The sequence below is a fragment of the Cynoglossus semilaevis genome, chromosome 16 (genome assembly GCF_000523025.1).
Source record: "Cynoglossus semilaevis isolate Cse_v1.0 chromosome 16, Cse_v1.0, whole genome shotgun sequence".
Lineage (NCBI taxonomy): Eukaryota > Metazoa > Chordata > Actinopteri > Pleuronectiformes > Cynoglossidae > Cynoglossus > Cynoglossus semilaevis.
The window spans coordinates 17,301,589-17,329,162 of record NC_024322.1 but is presented as its reverse complement, the minus strand read 5'-3'; the positions used below and the strand labels follow the sequence as shown (position 1 = coordinate 17,329,162).

The 27,574-nt window shown below is 41.1% G+C and overlaps 3 protein-coding genes across 4 annotated transcripts in view; all 3 read left to right on the top strand.

Moving 5' to 3' along the window:
* LOC103392437 (poly [ADP-ribose] polymerase 14-like) overlaps window positions 1-4,304 on the top strand; it is a 10,180-nt gene extending 5,876 nt beyond the window's left edge. Inside the window, 10 exon segments of the mRNA XM_025063766.1 lie at window positions 1-144; window positions 228-297; window positions 447-593; window positions 751-813; window positions 1,242-1,418; window positions 1,701-1,937; window positions 2,026-2,631; window positions 3,117-3,253; window positions 3,355-3,529; window positions 3,701-4,304. The exon segment at window positions 1-144 is cut by the window's left edge and continues 11 nt beyond it. Coding sequence (XP_024919534.1) covers window positions 1-144; window positions 228-297; window positions 447-593; window positions 751-813; window positions 1,242-1,418; window positions 1,701-1,937; window positions 2,026-2,631; window positions 3,117-3,253; window positions 3,355-3,529; window positions 3,701-3,984 — 2,040 coding nt within the window. The 3' untranslated portion in view covers window positions 3,985-4,304.
* Window positions 4,305-5,116: 812 nt separating this feature from the next.
* On the top strand, window positions 5,117-16,140 carry esyt3 (extended synaptotagmin-like protein 3). Of its 2 annotated transcripts, XM_025063767.1 has the most exons (24): window positions 5,117-5,279; window positions 5,779-5,986; window positions 6,636-6,677; window positions 7,082-7,216; window positions 7,803-7,879; window positions 8,009-8,078; window positions 8,311-8,400; window positions 8,479-8,534; window positions 8,661-8,781; window positions 9,068-9,244; window positions 9,357-9,439; window positions 9,810-9,858; window positions 9,935-10,024; window positions 10,135-10,197; window positions 10,286-10,345; window positions 12,278-12,349; window positions 12,485-12,571; window positions 13,028-13,177; window positions 13,779-14,134; window positions 14,223-14,321; window positions 14,849-14,980; window positions 15,062-15,167; window positions 15,251-15,300; window positions 15,402-16,140. In XM_025063767.1, exons 1-24 carry the CDS (start codon window positions 5,137-5,139, stop codon window positions 15,439-15,441), a joined length of 2,556 nt encoding a protein of 851 aa, XP_024919535.1. In that variant the 5' UTR covers window positions 5,117-5,136; the 3' UTR covers window positions 15,442-16,140. The 2 variants fall into 2 exon arrangements, with proteins under 2 accessions (XP_024919535.1, XP_008327274.1); XM_008329052.3 differs by lacking the exon at window positions 5,117-5,279 and having other exon boundaries at window positions 5,324-5,986.
* Window positions 16,141-16,144: 4 nt separating this feature from the next.
* dnah7 (dynein, axonemal, heavy chain 7) overlaps window positions 16,145-27,574 on the top strand; it is a 56,470-nt gene continuing 45,040 nt past the window's right edge. Inside the window, exons 1-20 of the mRNA XM_025063739.1 lie at window positions 16,145-17,432; window positions 17,507-17,622; window positions 17,779-17,863; window positions 18,001-18,145; window positions 18,288-18,366; window positions 18,456-18,636; window positions 18,743-18,815; window positions 18,904-19,029; window positions 19,578-19,697; window positions 19,797-19,980; window positions 20,081-20,260; window positions 20,803-21,078; window positions 21,577-21,704; window positions 21,813-21,891; window positions 22,121-22,345; window positions 22,458-22,604; window positions 23,001-23,180; window positions 23,369-23,509; window positions 23,609-23,976; window positions 24,144-24,330. Coding sequence (XP_024919507.1) covers window positions 17,387-17,432; window positions 17,507-17,622; window positions 17,779-17,863; window positions 18,001-18,145; window positions 18,288-18,366; window positions 18,456-18,636; window positions 18,743-18,815; window positions 18,904-19,029; window positions 19,578-19,697; window positions 19,797-19,980; window positions 20,081-20,260; window positions 20,803-21,078; window positions 21,577-21,704; window positions 21,813-21,891; window positions 22,121-22,345; window positions 22,458-22,604; window positions 23,001-23,180; window positions 23,369-23,509; window positions 23,609-23,976; window positions 24,144-24,330 — 3,066 coding nt within the window. The 5' untranslated portion in view covers window positions 16,145-17,386. The remainder of the gene's footprint in view (window positions 17,433-17,506; window positions 17,623-17,778; window positions 17,864-18,000; window positions 18,146-18,287; window positions 18,367-18,455; window positions 18,637-18,742; window positions 18,816-18,903; window positions 19,030-19,577; window positions 19,698-19,796; window positions 19,981-20,080; window positions 20,261-20,802; window positions 21,079-21,576; window positions 21,705-21,812; window positions 21,892-22,120; window positions 22,346-22,457; window positions 22,605-23,000; window positions 23,181-23,368; window positions 23,510-23,608; window positions 23,977-24,143; window positions 24,331-27,574) is intronic.

Here is a 27,574-nt window from a genome sequence, read left to right as displayed (position 1 = left end):
GGCACAGGGAATATGGGTTTCTCGAAAAACAACATTGCCTCTTCGCTTCTGAAGGAAATCTCAGCGTTCAGCAGCAGGAGACAACCCAAGCACCTGAAGAAGGTTGTTGTGCTCCTTTACCCAAAAGATTCAAACACGATCCAAGTAAGAAATCACACGGCGCGGCAACATTTTTCGAATACACTCGGTTACAGTGCGTCGCCATCTCATTGTGATTCTCTCAACAGGCTTTTACTGTTGAATTTCAAAATATGTTTCCTAGTGGCGCAGTGGCCGCAAGTTCCCCACAATGTCAAGGTGGGTTACATTTTTCTCGCTGAAAACTCATTAAGTTCTACTACATTCTTAATTTAAATACTCAGAAATGAATCATAAACTAGTCATAAAATGTATGTTTTTGTATAATTAACGTAGACAACTGTATAATTTGCTTTTTTTATTTCAAGGTGTTTTCTCAAAAGTCGTCTCAAGCCCGGGGATGTACGAGACCAAAGTGGGAAGTGTGGCGATAGAGGTGGTGTCCGGAGACATAACCAAGGAAACCAGTGATGTCATTGTCAACTCCTCCAATGAAAACTTCTCACTTAAGTCAGGTGAACGGCAGTGAGGACTGGAATCATTTACACATTTAGATCCGGCTTCATTTTTAAGATTTGAAATTGTCAAATGTTTATATCCGAAGCAGACACAGTGTTTAATGACATTTAGTGATCATCGTTATATATTTGCTATCTGTCTCTCCCCATCCAGGAGTATCCAAGGCTGTTCTGGAAGCAGCCGGTCCGACTGTGGAGGCTGAATGTCTGAGTCTTGGTAAAAAAACAAAACAAAAACACAAAACAACATCTGTACAATGTTATTTTTTTGGACAGATGGTTTTAATTAGTGCTGGGCATTGATTAATATTGACATTTATTTTCTGCAATTAATAAAAGTGAAACAAAAAAATGTTTTGTAATCACATCAAACAAAAACAGAATGATGGTGTTTACATCATTCAAGTGATACATCAGATTCTGGCCGTCGGAAAAAAAGTTTGGTTCAAGTAACTTCGCCATCTGGAACATATTTTAAGTTGAAAAATATTGAAGATGTAGAGCTTCATTTATGGCGCTCTACTCTTACATGAACTCCGTTCCGGTTCATGTAAGAGCTGCAGCAATCTTAGATGCATGTCTCAGATACCAGACCCAAACCAGTACTGGTTCAGAAACCTGTACGTATGCTGTATCTCATCACAGGGGCACAAGTCAACACTGGCCTAATAATGACGCAGCCAGGAAACCTCAAGTGTCAGAAGATCCTCCACGTGGTGGGACAGAGGGACCCAGTAAAGGTCAACAAAATTGTTGACGATGCTCTACAGATGTGTTTGAAAGACTCCTACAGATCAGTCTCATTTCCTGCCATTGGTACAGGTGAGATTCTCCAGTTCAGTCCTGTATCATTCTACGTTTATCCATGGAGAACTTTATTGCGTTATACCTCGCCTCCGCAGAAGAAGTGAGATATACACACTAGGTCAAACCTTGTCCACCGTATAAATAACTTAATAAAGAAGGGATCCATGGATCCCATAATCGTAATTCTTCTACTCAGCACACACACTCCAGCCAAGTACCCAAAACCCTCTGTGAGTCACAGATCGTTATTGTGTTTTTATCTGGATGAAAATGAGTAACTGTGCTACATCCCTTCAGGCCAGGGGAACGTACAGGCCAAGCTGGTGGCTGATGCCATGTTTGATGCAGTCTCCAACGTGTTGAGCCAAAACCCGGCTGGCTCCCTGAACAAAATTCGGTTCGTTATTTTCCAGCAACCGATGCTGAAGGACTTCCACAACAGCATGGTTGAAAGGGAACAAAAACAGGCCACAAAACCTAAGGACACGGCTGAAAAAGAAAAAGAAACATACTCGATTTGGGAACGATTCATATGTAAGTACAGTTCCAGGTTCAATCTTTTCTAGATGAGGTTATTGTAACTCTGAAATTCTATAATGGATTTCTGGATATGTGGTTTCAGCACTTTTTGGTGGTGGAAGTTCTACCAAACAAACGACAAGAGAAGCTCTTGTGACCGTGGAGGCCGAACCAACTCACTTCCACATCTGTGGTGATTCACAGGCTAAAGTGGATTTAGCCAAGACGTGGATCAACGATCTGATAAACAAGGAACAACACTCCAACACTATTTCAGACCTAGCCATCGCCGACTTTTCAAATGCGGATCAACGGATTCTGGTTGACCTCCAGATCAAGCTGGGCGTGCGCATAATCTTGGACAACACAACTCAACCAACTTTAAAAATTGAGGGTTTCAGCAAAGATGTGCTACAAGTCACTGCCACAATTTATCAAATGCTAAAAAAGGTGAAGGAGGAGGAGGAGCTGAAGAGAGATGAGGAAATGGCCCAAACCGTCGCAGAGTGGCAGTACCAGCAGCTGCAGCTTCAGTTCCAGAGTTTTGATTCACACAACAACTTCCTCCTTGAGCGGGCATTCCAAAGAAGGCTACCAAATGTAGACATTACAGTCCAGCAGTGCACCTACACGGTCACCATGCCAGACGGACCAGCCACTGACAGCCAGGGAAATGTTCTGCAGATAAAGAGAATCGACAAACTCAAAGGTAGGAAACTAAAAAAAAAGACAAACAACCGCTACCCACGCACCGCTAACATATACATTTACACACAAGCACGTGCATAAAAAACAAACGAATGCCAATTGCCAGGTATCACTATTTGAGTTAATAAGTTGCCACTTCAATAGAGTTAGGTCAGATAAAAAGTTTTTCCAAAACAAAAAATGCACAAGGAAAATTTACTGATCCTTATAAAACCTTCAGTGAACAGCGTGGCCACTACTGGTCTATGGAGCCAGGTCGGACCCATCAACCAGTCCCTATGACAAAAAAAAGTTGGGGACCGCTGGTCTAGGGTATAACCATCCACTGGTCCGATGACTGCTGGGTTTGGCTCCAGTCTAATGAAGTGGTAGAAGACGGAAGAATTAATTAAAATTGTCACTTTATTTTTTTTCTCCCTTGATTTCATTTCTTAGATGTAAAGTTCATGTTGCCACAAAAAAACAAAACGTTTGTTTCTGTACTAGGTGAAGAAGTACCTGATCACTGGGCTCCTATGCCGGCCACCAGTTCCTGTCATTCTGTCACCATTGAAGCTGGATCCAAGGAATACACAGACGTTTTGACTCTATTCCAGGCCTCGTGCAAACGTAACATCATCAAGGTAGAGTTAGCGACCGTTATTTTTATTTGCATCCTAGTTTCCGCCTGTTGTTATGGAAAACCGTGGGTCATGAGGCCGATAACATCTTCACCGATCTTTAGATCGAGAGAATCCAGAACCCAGTGCTGTGGAAGAGCCTGCTGCTCAAGAAGCGTGACATGGAGCAGAGGAACGGTCATCAAAACAACGAGAGACAACTCTTTCACGGCACCACCCACGACATCATCAAAACCGTCAATGAACACGGCTTCAACAGGAGCTACGCAGGAAAGAACGGTGAGAGCCATAATATTGATTGATAATTATATAATAATTAGAATTTTAATTTAAACAAAAATAAAATTGAGCGAGCCCCATGTACCACCAGTGGTTTGTGTACCAAACGCATACAATTTCTCACAAATAAACTAATTTTCTACTATCATTTTCTGTCAATTTTTTTTTTAGCCGCTTGCTACGGAAACGGCACATACTTTGCCGTTAATGCATCGTACTCTGCCAATGACACGTACTCCAAGCCCAATCAGAATGGAGAGAAGTGCATGTACCTGTGCCGGGTGCTAACAGGTGACTTTACGGTCGGAAAGGCGAACATGATCACTCCGCCCGCCAAGAGCTCCAGCTCTGTGCAGATGTACGACAGCGTGGTGGACAACGTAGCCACGCCTAGCATGTTCGTAATCTTCCACGATACACAGGCCTGTCCTGAGTATTTGATTACGTTCAAGTGATCTTTAACCACTGTTGTGGAAATTCATTACTAAACATTTTGCACTGGAGCCGGTGATTCATCAAGTCTAAAAGGCTGCTGTGATGATTCTATTTCCTTTTAAGACTGGGTGAAAATATATAGAAAAGAATGAATTAACATTGAGGAGAACAGTTATTACAACTGTTATATATCTTTAAATGTGTCGCATAAGTAACAAAAAATAAAATAAGGATTAGTTGGTATCGACAGATGAATTTCTTGCACATCTCTGTTTATGTTTTGAAGCGCTAATTAATGTGTTCTAACGAAACTAAAAAATAAAATCTGTTGTACACACAATGTGTTGAGTCTTGTATTATGTTTTATTCATATCCAGAGGCTATATTTGGTGTTGAGCAGGCACGAAAAAACTGCTGAGTACACGATATACACGGTACACTGCGATATACTCTCGTGTTGTACATACATTAAAATGGCAGAATTTCAGGAGAAGCAACAAACAAACGGTTGTACTTTGCATTTAACCCAATCACAAACCCCGCCAGTGATTAAAATGACTCTGGGGAAATTACTGTATCATATTACGATACGTTTTTATCTTAAAAAAGCATCTGTGTTTCAATTCCATAATTATAATGTTAGAAATATCTTATTAAAAGAAAATCTAATCCCTGTAGCATTAACGCCGGTGATGTGTTGCAATGTCGCCCTCTTGTGGTAGACATTTGTCACTGACTCAGGGTAACGTCAGACTGTCTCCAGCCCCAACGTATATTGGATTGATAGATACATACTACGGAGCCCCTAAAGGGACATGCGAGAAAATAATAATAATAAACCAGAAACGTTCGCCATGTCCCTGTAGAAGCTCCGTTAGAGATACTGATGAACACCATGTTGAAACCCAGAGAAAAATGGGAACACAGGTCACTCAGACTCGGACTTTTCAATATAAACGTATACAGTACGTTCTTCTTCATGACCAAGAAGACGATGGAGAAATCGACGGGAAAGACACGAAGACCGAGGGGACAAAAAATACGAAGAAAAAGATTATAAAACATGAAGAAGACGAGGAGCAGAAACTGAAAAAAACAAACAAACAAACAAAAACCAAGATGGAAAAAGAATAAGGAAACTATGATCATGACGGTAAAATAATAAGGAAACTATGATCATAAAGAAGGCGAGGAGGAAGAAAAAAAACCGCGAAGATGAGAAAAGAAGACGACGAAGAAGAAAAACCAAAGTTGCTGATAATATACGGACTTGGCAACCATTCATTTATTTAATATTGCACCCGTTTCTGCATAGGTCATTAATGTTTACTTTGTTTTTGACGTGTTATTTTTAATTTTTTTGATTAAGATCGTGTTATAACTACTATAGCTATAATTATTATTATGTATATATATATTATTAATTATTCGGGTGAATTTATCTTTTTGATAGGTGACAATTCCTACCTGTAGGTGTGTCTACCTGCGTGTTTCAAACACGGAAGTTTAGATTTTTCTGCTCACACACACACACGCACACACTCCCACAGAGGGAGGGTAGAGGGGGAGAGATTACTCGCTGACTTAAATCTGACTCGTCACTAATCGCCGTCAAACTTTTTTTTTTTTTTCGGAGACTTTCCGGGTCTCATCCGGACTCCGACCGAGATGTCGTCCGCCGGACAGATGTATCCAGACGGGCTGGCGGGGTCGGCAGGCCCCGGGGAGAGCCTGTCGATCCACGGCAGCTCAGAGAAGTTGAGTCCCTCCAACGTCAACCGCATCCTGATGGAGTTTCTGTTCTACATCGGCAGGGCCGTGCTGTGCTTCTACCCCGTGTATCTGACGGGCTACCTGGGCCTCAGTGTCAGCTGGGTCCTGCTCGTCATGTTGATGCTGACCTGGTGGGGGAAGAACCGTCAGTGGAAGGACGCCCGGATCGGGGGCGCGCTGGACTTCGTGGACAACGAGAAGGTGGTGATCAACAAGGAGCTGCAGAGTGCTCTGCAGATGGCATCATGGGTAAGTCAACAGGGGGCACCCGGCTGCACGGCAGTGCAGTACACCTGGAGTGTTGACGGGGGAAACGACACATATTTTTTACAAAACTCTGAAACAGTTCCTCGGTAAAGAAGCAGCGTCAACATTCACTGTATTTGCATGACATACCAAAACGGGGCGGAACCAGGTCTGGTTTGTCAAGAGTGTTTCTCTGTTATTGTGCAGGAGATTTCCCTCTGCTCTTTTGATTTCACCACACCCACTGCAACAGTGACTCACCAGGGGTGTTCAACCTGTGGTTCGTTAGCCTTTAGGGTCCCTGTGAGATCATTATTTAACATTGGTCAGCGGACCAAAACGAACCTGACTGGACTTGATGTATAAAAAACATTCATGGTCGACGAATCAAATCAACAAATCAACGTAACCAGACATAAAGGACCAGGCTGTAAAACCTGAAGAAAAAAAACCAAACCCAAATGTAAACAAACTTTACACGACAGTAAATATTCATCCTGTGAATCAACCTAATGTCACGGAGGTTTCAGTTTTTGTAATTCTATTTGGTAAAATTATATAAATTATACATAATTTATATTATAACAAAAATTCTAAATATTAAAAAACAAATGTATTCTTGATGCCCCCCCCCCTTCTGTTTCTTTATTAGGTCCATTTTCCAGATGTTGAGAAAGTGGACTGGCTCAACAAGGTACAGTACAACAGATTTTTTTTTTGTGTTTTACTGCACAGATTTTGTTTATTATAAATAATGAGTATCAAATTTTTTTTTTTACTGCACATATTTTGTTTATTATAAATAATGAGTATCTTAACTGCACATATTTTTTTTTATTATAAATAATGAGTATCTTTATTTTCTTTTTACATACACAGTGGTCTGTGTACTGTAATACCATTAACTACCATCAGGTCAGTTTTAGATTTGACCAGACCCCTCTAACTATGACTTTGGCTGTGATGCTATGAGGCTAACGCTAAATTGATCATCAATTAGAAGCTAATTTTAGGAGCTCGTAGGTAATTCTTTAAGTAATGACATAATATTACACGGCTGATATCGTTTACACTGCTCCACCGTTGTCACCTGTGCAGGTGCTGGACCAGGCCTGGCCTTTCTTTGGGATGTACATGGAAAAATTCCTCAAAGAAAATATCCAGCCGTCCATCAGACTCTCCAACGCGGCCCTCAGAATGTTTAGTTTCACCAAGGTCCACTTTGGACACATAGTAAGTTCAGTTTCCACGGTTTCTTTCTGTCTGTCACAGCCAACGATTGACATCTAGGGAAAACTGAATCAGAGGTAAACGAGAAGTCGCCTGATGAATGGGTGTGTTCCTGAACCTCTGATATGGAGGAATGTCACACAAACTATGGGGAAACCAAAGGTATTTGGTCATACGTAGGAATGTCACATAAACTATGGGGAAACCAAAGGTATTTGGTCACATATTTTGTACAGAACTACTTGCCTGGTTAAGTTACCTGATAAAATATTCAGTTTCCATGTTCAGAAATGATTTCATTCATTCTTAACATTTTAACTCGATTTTCTTAAAAATTCAATTTTTGCCTCTGAACGTTTTTCGTTTCATGTTGTGAAATTTAATTTATACAATACAATATCGGCTTATGGGATGTCGGAAAAATCTTAATATCGGACAATGAAATGTCCCGGCTCTAGTTTAAATATGGCATCTAGTGTCCAGCGGTGTGCTTTTATCTTCATAAATATCACGACACGTGTCCAGCGGTGTGCTTTTATCTTCAGAACAGAAAGTGTCTGTGACTTGTTAAAAACGTCTCCATCTCCAGCCCCCAAAGATCACCGGAATTAGAGCCTACACTGATGAAGTGGACCAGAGGGAGGTGGTTCTGGACATGGACATATGGTCAGTGAAGAACTCGTAACTTCACCGCTGAGATGTTGCACCTCAGTCGTTGGCTTCTTTGTTCCAACAACCCCTGACAGACGGACCAGAATTTTACAATAAAATATTGTCGTTGTTTTCCCTCCACAGCTATGAAGGTGACGTGGACATCGATACTGTGGTGAAGCCTCCGGTCACAGCAGGGGTCAAAGGCCTTAAGGTCAGTGTCATCCTGTGTTTTTGTTGTGTTTTGTTTTTCACACATTTGTTGTCAGCCAGTTGGGTAAAAAAATATCCATACACTGAATTATCGCAGTGGTATCGCAGTATATCGTAGTATACCGTATCACTGCCCCTGTATCGCGATACGTATTGCTGTATCACCAGATTCTTACCGATACACAGCCTTGTTGTCAACGTCAAACTTCATGTGTTTGTTTGTCTGCTTTCAGCTGAAGGGGATGATCAGAGTCATTCTGGAACCTCTCATTGGTGATGTCCCTCTGGTGGGAGGAGTCACCTTCTTTTTTATTCGTCGTCCAGTAAGTGTTCACTGCCTCACTGTGAAATATAAAGGCACAACATTATTAGTTTCAAATTGTAAAAACGTCTTCTTTCAGACTTTACAAATTAACTGGACGGGGATGACCAACCTGCTGGACACTCCGGCCTTCAGGTTGTTTACACCCTCGGTTGTTGTTGTCATTCCCTCTGTTCTAATGTTACTAACCTGATGTTCGGATGGAACAGCATTGCACACGATGACTTTGCTCATTTTCTCTCCTCCTCTCTTCTGGTCCAGCTCCTTGTCCGAGGAGACCATCGTAGACATCATCGCCTCACTCATGGTGCTGCCCAACCGCATGTGCATCCCCCTCATAGACCAGGTCAAAGTGGACCAGATGAGATTCCCACTGCCCCGGGTATGTAAGACGGAGACTTTATAACATTACTGTGAATGGAGGTGAGCGGTACAGTGGGAAGGCGGTTAGTGCACTTGCCTTACAGCACCAGGATCAACGTGTGAGTGTGAACTTTGGTCTGGTACTCTGGTGTCTAAGGTCGAGTGTTCACACTAACTCGACCACAGGTGTGAATACTAGCGTGAATGGATGTTTGTCTTTAATTGTGAAGAATCAGATTTAAGTGATAGATAAAAGTAGTCAATGTTCTTCAGAGTACCAGCAAGTAGTTTCTGCTCCTCCTCAGGGTGTGGTCAGGGTCCACCTGCTGGAGGCCAAAAACCTGGTGGCCAAAGACACCTACATGTTGGGTATGATCAAAGGCAAATCCGACCCTTACTCTACGCTCCGAGTCGGCAACAATCATTTCAAAAGCAAGACCATCAAAGAGGAATTGAACCCAAAATGGAATGAAGTGTTTGAGGTGAAGTAACACACACACGTACCGTCGCTGCCATGTGACAATCTAAACTTTAAACTTCAGTATATTTTTGTCTTCAATCGAAGAACGAAACTGCAACTTAACCTGTGTACAGTTTGTCATCCACGAGGCCCCGGGCCAGGAGCTGGAGCTGGAGATATTTGATGAGGACACAGATAAAGACGACTTCATCGGAAAGTAGGAAATACTTTGAATACTCAAAGGCACAGTAGTATGAACAACCTAATTAGCTTCTCTCGGCATCATCTTTTTTTTCTCTTCTTGTTGATCATAATCAAGACGAAGTAGTCACCAGTCGACGGCCTAATCGTTAGTAGTAGTTTAGCTAAAAAAAACACAGATCTGCAGATAAATCCTAGAGGAGGGAGGTGTTAGCTGAGTTAGCTAGGCCTAGCGTAGGTAAATGCTACATGCTACCACTGCGCTACTGCTCTGCCAGTCAGTCAAAGTGAAATATTTTTTATGCAAATTCTTGGACAATCAGATTAAGAGCAGTCAAATATATTATTTGATTGACAGCTGACCTTTGATGACCTTTCTTCATTAGATACAGCCTTGACTTTGGCGTGGTAAAGAAAGAGAAAGAGATAGACAAGGTGAGTTTCACACTGTAGCTACACCTTAAATCACCACGTACGGTGAGGCTGACGACTGTCTCTGTCACTGATGCAGTGGTTCACTCTGGAGGACGTCCAGCATGGAGAGGTTCACCTCAAACTCCAGTGGCTTTCCCTCAAAACCGACGCCAGTCTGCTGAGTCAGGTACCGTAGCCTCGCCGCTACATTAGCACTCAGACCCGCACGTCCGCTCACCGCCGTTCAAACCACGTGACTAACTGGACTTTTCCCTCTCCCACCTCACCGTGTCCCAGTCGTCAAATGGACTAGCCTGTGCGATGCTTGCAGTCTATCTGGAGTCTGCGTCCAACATACCAGTGAGTGGGATTCAACAGGGACAGTGTTGCAGTAAGGACGACCCGTCGCAGGTGAACTAATAACGGTGGTGTTTGTCTCTGTGTCCAGAAAGACCACAGTGAGATCACTGACAACCAGAAACATGGGAAACACCACAAGGAGGCGCGGGTAAGACGCCAACTGACCGTCTGTAGCCTGAGCAGGAGCCGGTTGTAGTCAGGATACAGTGTTCCCTCTCTATATCGCGGTTCTCCTTCCGCTGCCATCAGTACATCGCAGATTTTTTTTCTTAATCTGATCTCGCAAATTTTACACTATATCGCTAATTATGGTAAAATATAAACTAAAAGACTGATCTGATCTTGCAAATTTTACACTATATCGTGAATTATAGTCAAATATAAACTAAAAGACAAATGATTATCGCAAATTTTACGCTATATCGCAAATTATGGTAAAATATAAACTAAAAGACAAATGATTATACGTATGAAAGTTTTGGCTTTGAAATTGTGGCGATAAGCGCATTAGCGAATGATCGCTGGTAGCTTTGTTTTCCTAGACGAGATCATACACAGCATACTATTGGCTGATTGAGCGTGCTCTTCTGTTCTGTTCACGCTGATTGGCTCATGCATCGCAGCATCTTTCAGCGTCTCTTAGCTAACAGTTAGCATTATCATTTTTCTAACCTCCCAAGTCAGCACAGTGTGTTCACGACCACATTAACGAAAGTCGTACGTAGTCATTCTTTTATCAGGTTGTGAAACTAAAGGTTTAACAAATTCTTTAACGTTTGTTTAAACTGAAAACAAAACAAAGATGGGCGGAGAACCCTCAACCTTCTCATGTTTCCAAATAAGAGTCACTGGAGTCTCCGTGTCCTGATAAATTTTCAGGACAGGTTTATGAAAACACACCTAACATTCTTGACCTTTTACCCTGATGTCATCAGTTTACTACAATTTACTACATGTTTATTACATGTAGTAAATTCCAAACCTTGGTAATTTTTTTTAAATATCTAAGAAAATGATTTGCTAAAAAAAAAAAAAAAAAAAACAGAAGAAGAAGAAACAACCTTGTGTTTCTTCTAAAAACCTGCCAGCTGTGGTTTCACCTGTGTACCACCAGGGGTACACATACCCACATTTGAGAACAGATTTTTTTAATGACTGCGTTTTATGACTTTTTATACTGGACCTCGGATATTATAAAATGAAAAAGAAAGAGAAAGAACAGTTTTTGTTTTATTTAGATACTACAAATATAATAAAAAAAAATCTCTCTCTCTTTGAGGCCTAAAATAAATAAATATACAGGGAGTTTTTTTCCCGCCTGTGCTAATGCTAACAGGCGATTGTTAGCGTGTTTCTCGTCCTGTTGGCCAGAGGCTTCAGTCGATCAGATACTTGTCTTGTGGCTGCAGGTGTTTGTCCTCCTTCACAGCTGGTCTTTCCTGCTCGTCTGGTGCGTGTCTTTCATGTCAGAGTGGGTGTGTGGCTGAGGCTGGTTTACAGACAAACCACAGACTAAACCAACGTCTTCTCTGTGGTTGCGTGTAATTAAAAAGGGAAACATTTGTTGTTGTTGTTTTAGTTTTTTTAAACTTTGAATTAGTTCTACTATTACTCACGTGGTTGGTTTACAGATAAATGAAGATGATGTCATCCAGTAAACAAGTTCAGCTTTGTTTAGATTGGCTCAGTGTGGCCGAAAAGGAAACATGGATTTTCTACGCCCTCTGCTGACTAGTGTCTCAAATTACACTCTTAAAAAATGAGAAAAAGGCCGGTTATTAAAAAAAAGAATCGCGTTTATTATTAATATCAATATTAATATTAACAACAATAATATATTTTATAATTTTTAATTATAATTTGTATTATATTTATTTATAGATAATTCACTTTTTTTTATTTTGTTAATTTAGTACTCAAACACAACAATATTTTTTTAACCACAGATAATAATTATGTGTCTTACATATTTTTTACTCACAATATACTGTTTATTTATTGACTTTTTGTGGAGTTTCTTTCAGCTGTATCTATTAGTTAGGTTTTTTTTTTAAATTGTCGGACTCTGCCTTGATTTCAGCTCACCAGGAGAACTCCTGATCCCAACTCCTACGTGGAGTTCTCCATTGATAAGGAAGTTCGAAAAAGCAAGGTACCATCTACATCATTGTTGTACTCTTCCCTATTCACACTGCTGTGCAAAAGTTAAAGGCATGTTGACGGTAAATATAAACACTCAGCTAACCCACAGTGATGTAGTCTCAGAACCAGTCCACTCCCTCCACAGGTGGTGTACGCGACTAAAGATCCAGTGTGGGAGGAAGGCTTCACCTTCTTCGTCCATGATGTGAAAACACAGCAGCTCAACCTCCAGGTTGGTGTCTGTTCACATCACTGACAGATTTAGTTACACATTTAAAATGTAAATTAAAAAAAAAAAAAATTTAGTACTCAGCTTTAGTGAGATGCTAGTTGGATGTATAGAATTATTTTGTTTTATTTTTTTTTAATTTTTATTTCCTTTGCTTCCCTTTTTGTTTATATTTAAAACTCTTTTTTTTTTCATTTTTGTCACCAGAAAGCTCATTGCTCTGCTTTTATCACTGACACTGAGGAATAATAGGATGAATGCACTTTAACGCTCCACTCTGTTTGATTTGATTTATTCTGCTGTGAGCCTGTGCAGTCGCAGCTGTTCAAACACGACTCAGCCTCGTGCTGCAGAATCCTGAAGACTTCAAACCACAGCGACGCTGGTCGTCTGTCATTTAGCCACAGGAAATAAAAACATTATTATTTTTTTTTTTTCTCTGTAAATCTTGTCGTTCAGCTGAAAGAACCGGAGAAGAAAAACCCCCTGGGCGTTCTGACGTTGCCCCTCAGTCGCCTCCTCGACACCTCCGACATGACTCTGGATCAGCGCTTCCTGCTGGAGCGCTCTGGAGCAAACAGCCAGATTAAACTGAAGGCCACTCTCAGGGTGAGCACATGGCTTTATGGCTTCATGGATCATTTTTATGTGTTTCGGGATGGATGGTGGTGCAGATGTGGAGGAAGGGGCATCGGGGCAGGGAAAACATAATCTGTCTGTGAGGACAACCTGTAAAAAAAAAAAGAAAAACTAAAAACCTATTTTTTCCTTGGTTGAACAGAGTTGGTCGTTGGGATCACTGGAGCTAATGTTTTACTTGGGTAAAAATAATTTAGCTTCTGGCCACACCATGGAAGAGTGGTTAGTGCTTTTGCCTTACAGTAAGGAATGAATCCTCGCAGACATTTTAATGGACCACAGGAGATGCAGTGTGTCATCTGAAGGGCTGCGACCCTCTATTTGTTTTTGTTTTTTTAATTTTTTTGAGGTTGACACAGTGGGAGCAGTAGTTGCCTTACACCAAGAATGTCACCGTTCCAAAAGTTTTGTATATCGCCTTAGTTATTTTTATTTTAAGTATTTATATTCATATTTGTTTTTCATTTTTATCTCTAAGTGAGGTAAATATTTGCTAGATCCAAACTTTAACATTAGCAATCATTAATTAATTTTTTTTTAACCCTTGACCCTTTCGTCAATCCCACATTAGATTCTCTCCCTGGAGAAACCTGCCCCTAAGATCGACCTCAGTCCTCCTCCTCAAGTCAAACAGAATCAACCGCAGACCAACACAGGAAGTAATGGATTACCTCCGTCTGCTACGTCACCTGCCGCCAACACTAACCCCAGCTCCAAGGCTACACCTCCTAACACATTCCCAGACTCCCAGAACGGCACCCAGGCAGATTTCCTGGCCCACCGTCGCAGCTCCTTCTTGGCGTCCGAAGCCTTGAGGAACAAACCCACCACCGTGAGCATGCGTCGCTACGACTCCCACAGTTTACTGTCGGAGAACTCCATCGCCTCCTCACGCTTGGACGTCTCAGATGGGGTGTCATATCCAGAGTGAGTAAAAACAGCTCCACGATCGTCACGTCTTTTTCAGACCTGAGTCTGACGTCTGACGTCCGCTCACCCGTCTGTTAATTCACAGGGCCCTGAAGAAGTATCAGGGTTCCCTGGGAGAGATCCACCTGACGGTGCGGTACGCCACTCTGAGGAACAAACTCATCGTCCTGGTCAACGCGTGCAGGTACGCAGCAGAGACACCATGAAAGGCTAGGGGTGTGTGTTGGCAACAATCTGCCGATACAATACGTATCACGATACGATGTATTGCGATAAACAGTACTGCGATTCAATATGCATGACAATATTATATATATATTATTTTTTGTCATGCCCCCCCTTGGGGACAGAAATGTTTTCACACCCGCCCCCCACACCCCTGACCCACAACCCGGCAAAATGAAATACTATTGAGAACCTGATAACATGTATATCTTTTATCTGTACAAACCACTGTATGAGTTGCTGCCACCTAGTGACTGGAGGCTTGTTATCGTTCAACCATTACATCAGTTGTACACTTCCATCCCATCACGCCCCCCCCAGGCACCTCACCACGCCCCCCCCAGGGGGTTCCGCCCCATTATTTGAGAACTACTGGTTTAAATCACTCACCAAAAAAATCACGTTGAGTTTTTCCGTGGTTCAATAACACATTTGTTTCTGCCTGAGTTCTGTCCAAAGACCAACGTACAGACCTGTCCTCTACAGGAACCTGTTCCCGTGCAGTAGCAACGGCACGGATTCCTACGTCCGCCTGTATTTACTCCCTGACCAAAGCTGGAGACACCGCAAGAGGACGCACGTGAAGAGGAGAACGATCAATCCTGTCTTTAACGACAAGTAAGACAACGTTCTGATGGTTGACCTCATTTTGTAGAAAAAAAAAAATTTTATTCATTTTTTATTCCTGCTCAATCCCAGATTTGAGTTCATTGTGTCCCTGGAGGAGGCACAAAGGAGGAAGTTGGACGTGTCGGTGAAAAACAGCAGAATGTTCCACACACGGGAGAGGAAGGACATTGGCATGGTACTGGATGGAACTGTTGGTGGTTTGTGTTGATGTCTCAACGTTCTCTGTGATTGATGTTGCTAACGTGTGGTTCTCCACAGGTGATAATAGAACTTTCACAGATGGATCTGACCAAGGGCACCACAGAATGGTACAGTGCAGTACTGCACCTTTCTTGGCTGTCGTATGTGTTTTGTTCCATTCATATCTGTGTTTATATTTCTCTTCTCTTTTCTGTCGATCTTCTAACAGGTATGAGCTCACGCTGCCTGGACTGAAGAAGTCCAACTAGGAAGTGGAATCAACCGGCCGGTGAAGCAGCAAAACAGAAGTCCTAGTCCTAGCCCTAATTCATATTCAGGGAACAAAATCCATTGTTATTTTTCTTGCAGCTCTGTTTTCATTTTTTTTGGGAGCAGGGTCAGGAGGTCATCAGGGCAAGTTTTTAATACGCCACTGTAAATATCCAGTCTCCTGTTGTTTATGTTACATAAGCGGTCGTCTACACGTTCACTGCTTCTGTTCAAATCTCCACTGAACTTTATTTAAGAACATTGTTTAAAACTACTGTTCTCATTTACGAATCAATACCTAGATTTTATTTGGCGTTGTCAGCTCCTAATGTTTTCACATCGTTTTAAACTGAAGTCACTGCTGAAGGATCCAGTAGGAAGTTTGTTTAGGACTTTTTTTTTTTTCATTTTAATTTTTCAATAATGCAAACAGATGTGATATATTAAATTTAGGGATGTCCGATATTAACTTTTTGCCGATATCCAATATGGCGATATTATCCAAGCACTTAATTTCCGATTGCGATATCAACCGATACCGATATAGGCCTGGTAATATTTATTTATTTATCTGTACAAACCACTGTATGAGTACGAGATTAATTAAATAAGCTCCAATGCTGCCATTTAGTGACTTTTACATTAATATACAGCCGTTTATGACCAAAACTATTTATAGGGCGCACATCATTTGGCGACTAAAATTATTTATAGGGCGCACATCATTTGGCTAAACCCATCATTGCGTTATTGGGTTTTCATTATCGAAAGGGAAAAATCTATAAGGATCCTTAGAGATATTACATAATATGCTAATATAGGCCGATAATATCTGCCGGCTGATATTATCGGACATCCCTAATTAAGTTACAAAACCCTAATTAGTCACTGTAGAACTTTTCATCTCACGCTTTTACCAATGTTATTACATATCGCTCTAAATTCTAAACCTGATGTTTGCACGCATTTGTATTTTGTTCAAAATGTTACAACACGATTACTTTGCCAAATGTTTTTTTTTTTTTTCATTCAAACCACATTAAGTTGGTGTTTCAGAATGAATGGCAGATGACACTGGTCAGTTCTGCCCAGTTACTGAGTTTTGGTATTTGGTTACAGACTCACGTCCATCTGTTATGTCATAAAATGACTTTGAAAACAGTGTAATTCTCCGTAAATGAGAAAATAATGTGATGTTAGTTTAAAAAACACACATTTAACATGGTACACATGCTCATGAGGTGTACTACTGTTAAAATACTTTTGTATCTCTTATTCCAAGCCACACAGATTAAAATTACAACATGAAACATTAATTTGTCACTGGAAGGAATGTATAAAAACAGGTTGAATTACCTAAATTGACACAAAATGAATGTAAAGGTTTGCATTTTTATTCTATTTGCTAATAAATATATTTAAGCAATGGCGTGTTGGATTAATAACTGTGGAGAGGGCGGGAGAAATATCTGTCCATATCAGCCAATCAGAGCTCTGCTTACATTCCACGCTCTTTCGCTGCGTTAGTTAACTATAGTTCTTGACTTGTTTTTCTTTTTACCATTTTATTCTCACTCATTTACAATTTTAATTCTACGATTTAACGATTTGGGGGGAATTTATTACTTTATTCTCATAAATTAACGACTGTTTGATTCTGTTTACAACATTTCGCCGGTAATTTTATGACGATCGTATAAATATATATGTACCTTTATTTACCATAATTACTATACTTTCCCTCCGTAATATTGCGACTTTATTCTTGTAAAACTAAATTCGTAGTCGTAATCTTAATTAATTTGTTTGATTTAGTAATTAACAAAGTTCTCCAGCCGACCGTGTGCGACCCTTATTGTTGTCCCCGCCTCCACACTTGTCACTGGTTCCACCTCTGTGCTGTACAAACAATTACCGAACAGACGTTAAAAATCCATAGTTCATATGTACCCACCGAGTTTATCACAGGGAAAAACAAGTACAACAAACAGTAAGTACAAAATATATATATATAGAAAAAAGTTTAAAGTTAATTGAACTCAGTTGTAGCCGTTGCGTCCTTAGCAACCAGCAACACAGAGAAGAAAAGACCGTCGTACAAAGTTTCTAGAAGAATCAGCATGATTTCAGCCAAGACGACGGAAAAACCTCAAGGTTTGACAAACGATTTACCGCCAAAGGTAGCTATAGTTATGCAGCTGAGCGTCTAATGTGACTTTTTAAAAATGTTTTTAATCTGATCAAATGTGATTTAACATTACAATGTAAACTTTTTTTAAAAAATGTTTAATCTAGTCAAATGTGATTTAACATTACAATGTAATGTTTGATACCAGTCTAGAGAGAAATGGATGGAAGACAAAACGTTTTCACCGAGTCTTCACCTGAGACAGAAACACCGTGAAAATGGAGGATTGGAAAGTGAGTAACACCAGACAACATATCTTATCTTTAAAATACTATTACTACTAATAATAATAAAGTACCACTACTTGTACTGTAACTATTAGTTATAATAATTCACGTTATTATTATTATAATAATTATTATTAATTCAGGGTATGAGCTGACAAATACAAGTCACGGTCGGAGCCCTAGCAGAAAGACGTTGCCTTTTCCTGGTTCCCCCAAACACAACTACAGTCCCAGCACGGCTCTGATGAAGCAGAGGAACTTCCGCAAAAATGTGGTGGATTTCATCTGGTGAGTTGCCTCGCCATGAAATATCAGATTCATATAATTTATCAGCACTGTGGTTTCCAAAGTGGGGGGCGGGGAGCCATTGTGGGAGCACGGGAAGACCAATACATTTGCTGATTTGCTCTACTTTTTCTCTGTCTCTCAGTCAGCAGAAAGAAGAGGAGACGAAGAGCGAATCTACGTGTGGCTTTTCTGATTTAACTGCACAAAGTGAACGTGAAATGGTACATATTTGTATACATCATCCTCATTATTACTATTATTATCATTACTATTATTATTATTGTCTAAAAATGTTGTCCTCTTCTCTCAGAAATATAACTACTACATTGAGCATGGCATTGACCTGAAGAACGTGCCTCCTCTGGAGGTCACGTGGGTGGAGAATGTCCTACGACGGCTCCCGCCCCACCTGAGAAATCTGAGCTCAGCTCTGGAGCTGCTGATTAGTGAAATTCACAAGGACTATCTGCTCAGCGTCAAGACAGCCATATGTATTTATTTAAAACTTTTTTTAAAATTTTTGCAGTCGCTGCGTACTTTTAGGAGCGTGTATTAAACAATGTTTTTTTTTTTTTTTTTTTTTTTGGTTGATTGCAGTGAAATATACATTCAGAAGTAAACAAGAAAGTTACAGGGACAAAATACCCGATCTGCCCGCTCACAGACTTGAGTGAGTAAATGATAGTCGTAGAATGACAAATCTGATACAATATATCATAAAATAAAACCTGTGATTTTTTTATTTTTTTTACTGTCAGGTTGACAGTGTATCCCAAACCGTGGAAGGAAGAATTTATTCGTGCACAAAAGAAGATTAAAGTAAACCTTCACTCCATCAGTCCTCCTGCGCTGCAGCTGCTGTCACTGTGGCACGACTCCTACAAGTGAGGACGTCAGATATGAATATATGACTGTGTGAAGAGATAAGATAAATAGTGTTTATTGGTAAAGATCTGGTGATACAATACGACATATTGCAATATACTGTGATAGTATAGGTACAGACGATATATTGAGGGTTCCCCCCCCCCCCAGTGTAACTACAGTCCCAGTGTGATCCTAGTCTCAGACTCTGTTCCATCTTAACATCAGTTACTAACACTGGAACAGAGGGATCTACATTTGGAATCACTAGAGAAGAAAGAAAAGAAAAAGAAAATGAACCAACGCCAGGAATATTGGACTGGGAATTGGTGATAAAAAAAATCAATAACTGATGGAGGAGGAGAATGATATGGGATCAGGAAAGGAAATATCGCAATATTTCAATCAATATGTATCAAAGACCGTCAGAAACCAAAAAAATTGTATTAAAAACCAGTGGTGTCACCTTTAGCACTGTGGCTGTGATTATCGATGTTTTAAGGTTGGTTTTTGTACACAGCCATCCTACAGTGATACTGCACAACAATAATACTGTGCTGTTTTATAGGAACGTACGCCTGATAGACACACAGGAACTGGTCGACAGAGAAGAGTCCATGGAGTTACGTTTGTTCCAGAAAACTGTCAACAGACATGTGGAAAGTGCCAAAAGAATCCTGCACAAGACGTGAGTCCCTTTTTTTAAAAAAAAAAAATCATTTGATAATGGTGCATTCTTAATACCATTTCGCTGAATATGAGTGACATTTGTGGACCTTTGTCACAGGTGGATTCCTGAAGTGCTCAACATTTACAGCCAGGGATCCAGACGTAAGCTGCTGCCTCCTCCTAGCAACATGGCTAAGCTGTCGTCCTACTTCAACAGTGCAGCCACACTGATGACCACCCAGCTGCAGAGTCTGGCCCTGCACTCTTTAAGAGACTACACAGATCTGATCCACTCCTCCCAGGTTGATGAAGCAGTGAATCGTCCGAGCAGAATAAATGAACAGAAGTCACGTCTATTCTTACTTTGGTTTTGTATTTTTTGTCTGTTTTACATCATCGTAGCAGTCGGGCCGAGACAGGGGTCAGCCGCTCTTCACGCTGCATCTTGTCCTGGAGGACGCAGAGATGAGGTTTGAGCCCGACCTGCATCTGTACGAAGAGGCCCTGGTCAACGCCTACGACTTAATGCTCCGATCTGTCAGCGCAGTGCCTCGTGTGGAGACTTTGCTTTACCCTGAAGAGGTGAGACAAAGAGACATGAGAAGTCCAGTCAAGATATTTCCCTTTTTTACATCTTCATCCTTTTTGCAAGATTTAGTTTCAGTCGATTAGTGAACCACTTCCTGTGTGCTAAAGTTAGCCGTATGCTAATGTTGATTATTGACTTATTAAGATTAGGCAGATTTTGTTGCTACAATGAAAAGGGTTGATGTGTTGACCTAACTTAACTAAACAGTTAATTATCTGGTTTAGGTAATCTCGTGTGCATGATTGTAGTTCTGCCAGCAGGTGGCAGGCTTTAACCGTTACTGAAATGGTTTACTACTGTTACTACTACCAAGGATTCTTCATGTGTATAAAAAGTCCTCCCAGCTCTTGCAGTAATGTTTGGTTTTGTTTTGTTTTTTTTTTAATTTTAAGATAGAAAAGGGTTGTAGGAAATTTCAACCCTCCTCCAACAGATGGCGTCTTAGATGAGGGCTATGTGATCTAAGCCTGGCTGTAATGGTTTTCTTTTTTTCCTCTTTCTTGTTTCTTGTTTCTTCTATTTTTTTTTTTCAAAGCCACTTTTCCAGGGTGAAAAAACACTGACGCCCACCGTTCTGCCAGAGATTGTTGAGGCCCAGAAGGAGGAGCTGCGTCAGGTGTTCAGGAGCGAGTGTGTCTGGCCCAGACAGTTGGTCCAGGAGTTGGCCACACAGTTTGCCACGCTGGTATCCAGGCAGGCGGAGAAAGACCTGGATCGGTTCCTCGGTGAGCAGCACTCCTTTCAGGAGATGAAGCTGAAGGTGGAAGACCTCCAGCAGCTGGCCCAGCAGATCCAGTACTCCTTAAAAGAGGTAGTACTTCAACAACCCGTGTAGTACTTTTACAGTGTATCATGTTTATTGGGCAGACGTTGGAGTGACTCAAACTCATTACATTAGGAAGTAATTTGTGCAGTGTCGGCACAGGGAAATCAAGTAATTGTCATTGATTTGGAGGGACGGACATTTAACCTGCAGCAGATGGGATCTTTGGAGAACCTGGTGGTTTTTAATTACAAGATTTTGTTTTTTTTCACACCTCTTTGTTCTGAGTCTTAATAACAAGAAAACCACTGAGGTGTTTTACTGTGACTGATGAACAAAGGCCATCGCGACATCTATGAAGATTCTATCTGTTCTGTGTTTAATTAGAACTGTTTTGCTGTTTCTTCCTCATTAACCTGCGTCATTTCATTATCTACGTAAATCCTAAAACGTCTCAAAGATACGGCTATAATTATAATAGTAATGAATCAATACACTGAAATATTGTGATATTCCTGTGTCACCGACTCGCTGTTTGGGTTCTAGGTGGAACGTCTTGGCCTTTTTGCGGTCCACTGTCACAAGTTGATCCGCTCTCTTGTGAAACGTGCTCAAGAGCTGAGGCAGAAACTGACCGCACACATGCTCCGGGACCATCAGGACGTCAACAGAAAGTTTGTAGACGAATCCCAGAATGTAGAAAATGTGTTTCCTCCCTTTGTTTCAAAGATCCCAACACTGATGTTACATTAAATACGTGACATCACATGTCTGTTTCACAGGCTGTGTGGTGAACTTGAGAAGATCGCAGAAACTGCACTGACTGTACCGTCTCATACACACAGACTGATGGAGCTCAAGGTACGGTGTCACAAGTGTCATGTCCAAACCATCTCCACCTTCACTGTCCAAGTGGAACTTCATATCGATGTTCAAACCAGTTTGTTTTCAGGGCCGCAGTCTTGGTGTCATTTCACAGATAAATTAGATCTCTGCATCTTCATCGATCATCAGTTGAAGTCTTGGTGTCATTTCACAGATAAATTCTCATCATTGTTGATGATTTTTTTCCACCTCCACCTCCACCCAGGCCTTTGTGGACCAGGTGAAGACCTCGGAGATGAACCTGCTGGAACAGAGATTAACGGACTCCGTCACACGACTGTGTTTCCTCGTGGATCACACCGCCCTCTCTCCGCTGCACACCAGGCTCAACGCACAGACCATCCAGTGGTTCCGACGCATGCCGTCCATTTTTAATGAGCACCAACAGATCGTTGATAACAAAGCGCAGCAATTCCAGGTTTCCCTGCAGGTCTGTGTTTCTGCCTCGTCATCTGTCAGTGCACGGTCGTCTGTTTCATTCACAGGTCTGTGGACTCGGATGAACTGTTTGTGTCTGTCTTGTCTCTTTGTGTTTACTCCAGGCGTTCCGTGAGCACTTTTTAGAGGAACTGCAGAGCTACAGTTCACAGGTGGAGGAGTTTAAAAACTTTGGTGAGCTCACAGACCTCAGCAAGTACTTGAAGAAATCCCAGAACCTCAAGACCAAGTTGGATTTCGCCATGGAAAAGGTACATCAAAAAATATATGTGTGAATATGAAATTCATTTTTTAAAATTTAAACCGATGCAAATTGTCACGCGTTTGTTTCGATTTTTAACCGATTTGTGATGCATCACGAAGCAGTCGCAGGAGATATTTGACCCTTCGTTAAGATCCATGAAAACCATAGAGTCTTACGTTGTACAAGATAATTACAGTATGAGCTGTGAAATATTTAATGCGGGCGGCGTTGGCCGTAATCTTGAATTAAACATGCACTAACTGTGTGCTTGTTTTGCCTTGAACTGATATGAATCTACCAATCGTCCATCATGTCTTATTGCCGGTTCGTATCTTTTATTAATTGCTGTCATTTGTTGCCTGCGTTCTCATTCATTTTCTTCTCCTCTCACCGCTGTGGAAAGATTAATAAGATCAATGCAGAGGAAGAGGCCTACGGCTGGGCTCTGTCCCAGTATCCACAGCACAAGAACATCCAGGAGGAGCTCACACCCTTCCTGCGTCTCTATGAGACGGCCACGGATTTCCTGAACCAGTATGAGCTGTGGCTACACGGACCACTGGGGGGCGTGAACCCAGACAAGGTACAACGACACGTTACAGTCAGGGGTGTGTATTGGCAACAATCTGGGGATACGATATGTTTCTCCAGACTGGGGCAACGATACGATTTATTGCGATATAAGTGTTTTTGGAAAGTGACTTTTAGTCATGCATCTTGACTGAATATTTTTTGTATTCTCCCTTTTTTCCTGTGGTGTAAATCTTCCAGGTGGAGGAGGACGTCAGCAACTACTGGCGCACTCTGTACAAACTGGAAAAAGGCTTCTGTGAAGATCCTAACGCCTTGAACATGGCCACAACTATAAAGGCCAAAATAGAGGAGTTCAAGGAACACATTCCAATGGTTCAGGTGCACTGTGTTTTTTTTTATAAATACATTTTTATCTATAAAAACAGTGACTTTGACATGAATAAATCAAAATTTTATATGTCTTTTTTTTTTGTACAGGTATTGTGCAACCCCGGCCTGTGTGACCGTCACTGGGCAGCCATGTCAGCTGTAGCAGGTGTCGCCCTGCAGCCGACCAATCAGGACGCCTGTGTGGCTCACTTTCTTTCAATGGAGCTGGAAAAGCACTTGAGCTCCTTTGAAAGCATCAGTGAAGCGGCCAGCAAGGAACACTCGCTGCAGACGGCCATGGAGAGGATGGCCGGTGAGTGGGGCGACACCGAGTTCTGCCTCCTGCCCTACAGAGAAACTGGCACCTGTATCCTGTCGTCTGTGGACGAAGTCCAGATGCTCCTGGACGACCACATAGTCAAGACGCAGACTATGAAGGGCTCACCGTTCATTAAGCCCTTTGAAGTGGAGATACGGTACGAGAGTTTAGTCACCGTAGAACTCCAATATTCACGAGGACATAGAAGGGAATTCAGTACATTATTGATTTACGTTGTTTTAAAGGACAGGTTTTAGCTGAGGGTAGTGAGACCTGCTATGACGAATGGTCTTTTAAGCTGCACGTCTCCTCTTTCTCCTGTAGGGAATGGGAAAACAAGCTGCTGTTGCTGCAGGAGATTCTGGACGAGTGGTTGAAGATGCAGTCGGTTTGGCTTTACCTCGAGCCGATATTCAGCTCTCCAGACATCGTGAATCAGATGCCGGAAGAAGGACGTCATTTCGCAACTGTTGACGTCACCTGGAGGCACACGATGAAACAGGCCTCAGTGGTACGTGCTGCGTTCTTACTTTTCTAATGTCGATCTCTCATCTGATTTTAACGCTTTCTCGTAAATGTCAAAAGTCGAGCCCCTGATTAGAAACAACATTGATGATTATTTTAACACTGTACTAAACTAATAATTATTAAATAAATTATCCAGTATCCAGAAAAAAGAACAGAACAGAATAGTCCCTTGGAGAATTTTAATAGATAATTATTAAATAAAGTATCCAGTATCCAGAAAAAAGATCAGAACAGAATAGTCCCTTGGAGAATTTAAATTTTAGATTTCGCAATTCCGTTGCCGATACTACAGTATGGCAAATCATTGGTTGTTCAGTGTGAGGGTAAATGGGAGAACAATTAAGTAGCCGTCCACTAGGTGGCAGCATATGGTTGTAAAATAAAAAAAATAGAGACTCATAGCTGTTGAAGAATTAAAAAAGAAAATAGAGACTCATAGCTGTTGAAGAAGATCTTCATGTATTTTTTTTCATCAATTCCTGCGAGTGACGTGTTCAACTAAACAGGTCCACAGGTTTAACAATAATTGTGAGTAAATTGAAACCAGAACATGATTATGTTTCTTTACTTTTACTTCACTCTATATTTCATTACAAAACAAATTATGTTGTGCAGTGGGATTTATCCAGTTTTGTCAGAACGTCGGGAAACTACAATAATATCGTACGTGCCCGTCAAATTGCCTGTAATTATATTAGACATTCAAATAACAACAACAACAAAACTCTGGGATTTGATTAGTGACATATGTTTACGCTCACAGTCGCTTGATCAGCTTCTTTTCTTTCTTTTTTTTTTCTTGACATGCCACATCTTCAGAGTCTCATTTGAAATGAACTGAAAACAAACATGTCCATTAGATGATGACGGGCGGCCAACGTGTCGTACATCAATGTGCGGCGTCGTAATATCTCACCAGCGTGACATTAACTTGATAAGGTGGAGCACATCTTTCAAAAAGTGAGCGTGACAGCAAAGAATGAGAGTGATGGCAGATTTAGAGGAGAGGCTCCGAAAAATAAAGGAGGGAGAGACACAAGGTTATTTACAGAGATGGGCGGAGAGAGAGAGAGATACCGAGAGAGAGAGAGAGATACCGAGAGAGAGAGAGAGAGATACCGAGAGAGATAGGTTGTTAAGAGGAGAGTTAAGAGGAGAGAATTGAAGGGAAAGAATAGAGAGTGGGATAAAAACAACAGAAAGACGACAGGAAGCGATTGTTGCGTCAGCTTCCTCAAAGAGTTTCCAAAGGGTAATTGGCGTCCTCAGTAGACCCGAAATGAGACACATCAATTTCAGGCAGTGTCCTCCAGAAAGCCCGGGCTGACTGCACCATCAAATAGAAATTATGGATTTTGTCTGGAAGGGGCAGGGCCAAGCTGAGCCACAAAGAAAAAAGGAGGTCACCGAGGGACAGGGAGCCGATGCACCGAGCTGCCGGTCGAGCACAGAGCAGACAAACGTCAGATGGGGGCGCAATTTATGGCACAATGCATTTCACTCGTAGTCTTTTGGACCTTTTTAAAAATGTATTCAGATTATTTATATATGCTGCTGATCGTTCTCCTCTTCATATTTCCTACAGCTGCTGTTCTCTTACACCAGGCCAGTGTAATGTTGTAGGTCAGAGCGACAGAGAAAACAAAGGTCCCCTTGCAGTTGTATACTGCAGGAAAAAATCCTAAAGAAAATAACAGTTTCCTTTAGTCTAACCATAGCATTGATCAGCAGTGCATGAAATTGGAAGAATCTCAACTCCACATCATATCAGGCAGGACACGGGGGTCTCAACAATGTCTCTCAAGGACGTCATGGGGATTTTTTTTTTTAAGTTGTTTTAACCACTTCTAACGCTAGGGGCTGCTCATGCTCCACTGTTCGTTTAAACGCCTCACTCCCTTTAACGTCGTATCTTTATTTGCCTCCAGGTTATTATTTAAATGGCGACTGCATTAATGTATCATTTATCAACATTTGCATACACGCTTGAGATAAAATAATTTAATGATTTCCTTTGTAACGGTGCAACAGACGCAACACCGCAGCGCCTGGACAGACAGGAACAGAGCAGCCTCTGGATCACATGGAAAAAAAAAAGCTACATAATATTAAATAACACACTTATTCCAACGTAATCATAATAATCACCCACATCCCAGGAACTGAAATCCCACCTTTAATATCACGGTGCTTTAAAACACATCTTTAAAACCACAGAAATTTGAGTTATTGTTGGGAGAAATAGATAAAAAAAAAACTTATTGTATTTTTTTTTTCCTCCACCAAAACACATTTGTGCTTCTGTGAGGACTCTTTGTGTCCATCACTGAATCCATTTGTATCTGCATAAAAACTACATTATAGCGCACAATACACACAGCAGAACACAATGCTATCCCTTCAGAGCGCTCATGAATACTTCCCCACAGGCTGACTCAATGCCGAGACCTAACCGTCTAAATGTTGGTTCTTCCTGACAAATGTGGAACATTCACATTAAAATCCTGAAGAGAAAAGAAGCCGTTATCTGACGGCGTGGCTGATTAAGTCCAGTTTAACTTGGGTTTAAAAAAAATAACAATAACACTAACAATAACAATACTGTACATACATATAAATATATATTAAACTTAAATATATAAAATAAACCTAATGGAAAAACAGTTACTTTAGTTGGCGATAAAAGCCGACGCCTTGACTTCAGCATTTGAAATCAATAGTAATCATGAAAGATGTTAAATAATTATTAGTCTCATTCTTGGCAGGAGATTAAGTGTCTATCTGCGGTCACGCCTCATCTTAATGGATTGAACAAGAGCTGTAGCATTACAAAGAAAAGGCAAAAAAAAAATTTACTCACATTTTCTTTTATAGCTCTTATAATAAAACAAAGCTATAAAAAAATAAAACATGAGTTGATTTAAAAAGGTCAAATATTTACTCAACCATATTGTTATCGGCTACTTCCCCTACGGTGGGTAACAATTTGAGAAATTATAGTAATTATAAGTGGCTTTGGATATGAAAAACCATCCACAGGGGGCGCTGTGAAAAACATTGGTTTCACTCTTAGGGGCAAGATAAGAAGGGAAATGTTAAATGCAGCTGTTTGAATAGTTTGGACGTCATATTCAGATGTGTGTGTGTGTGTGTGTGTCATTACAGTGTTATCGAATGATGTAAACAACATGGGAGTTTATTGGTGGGAGGGGGTTTGTGGGGGGGTG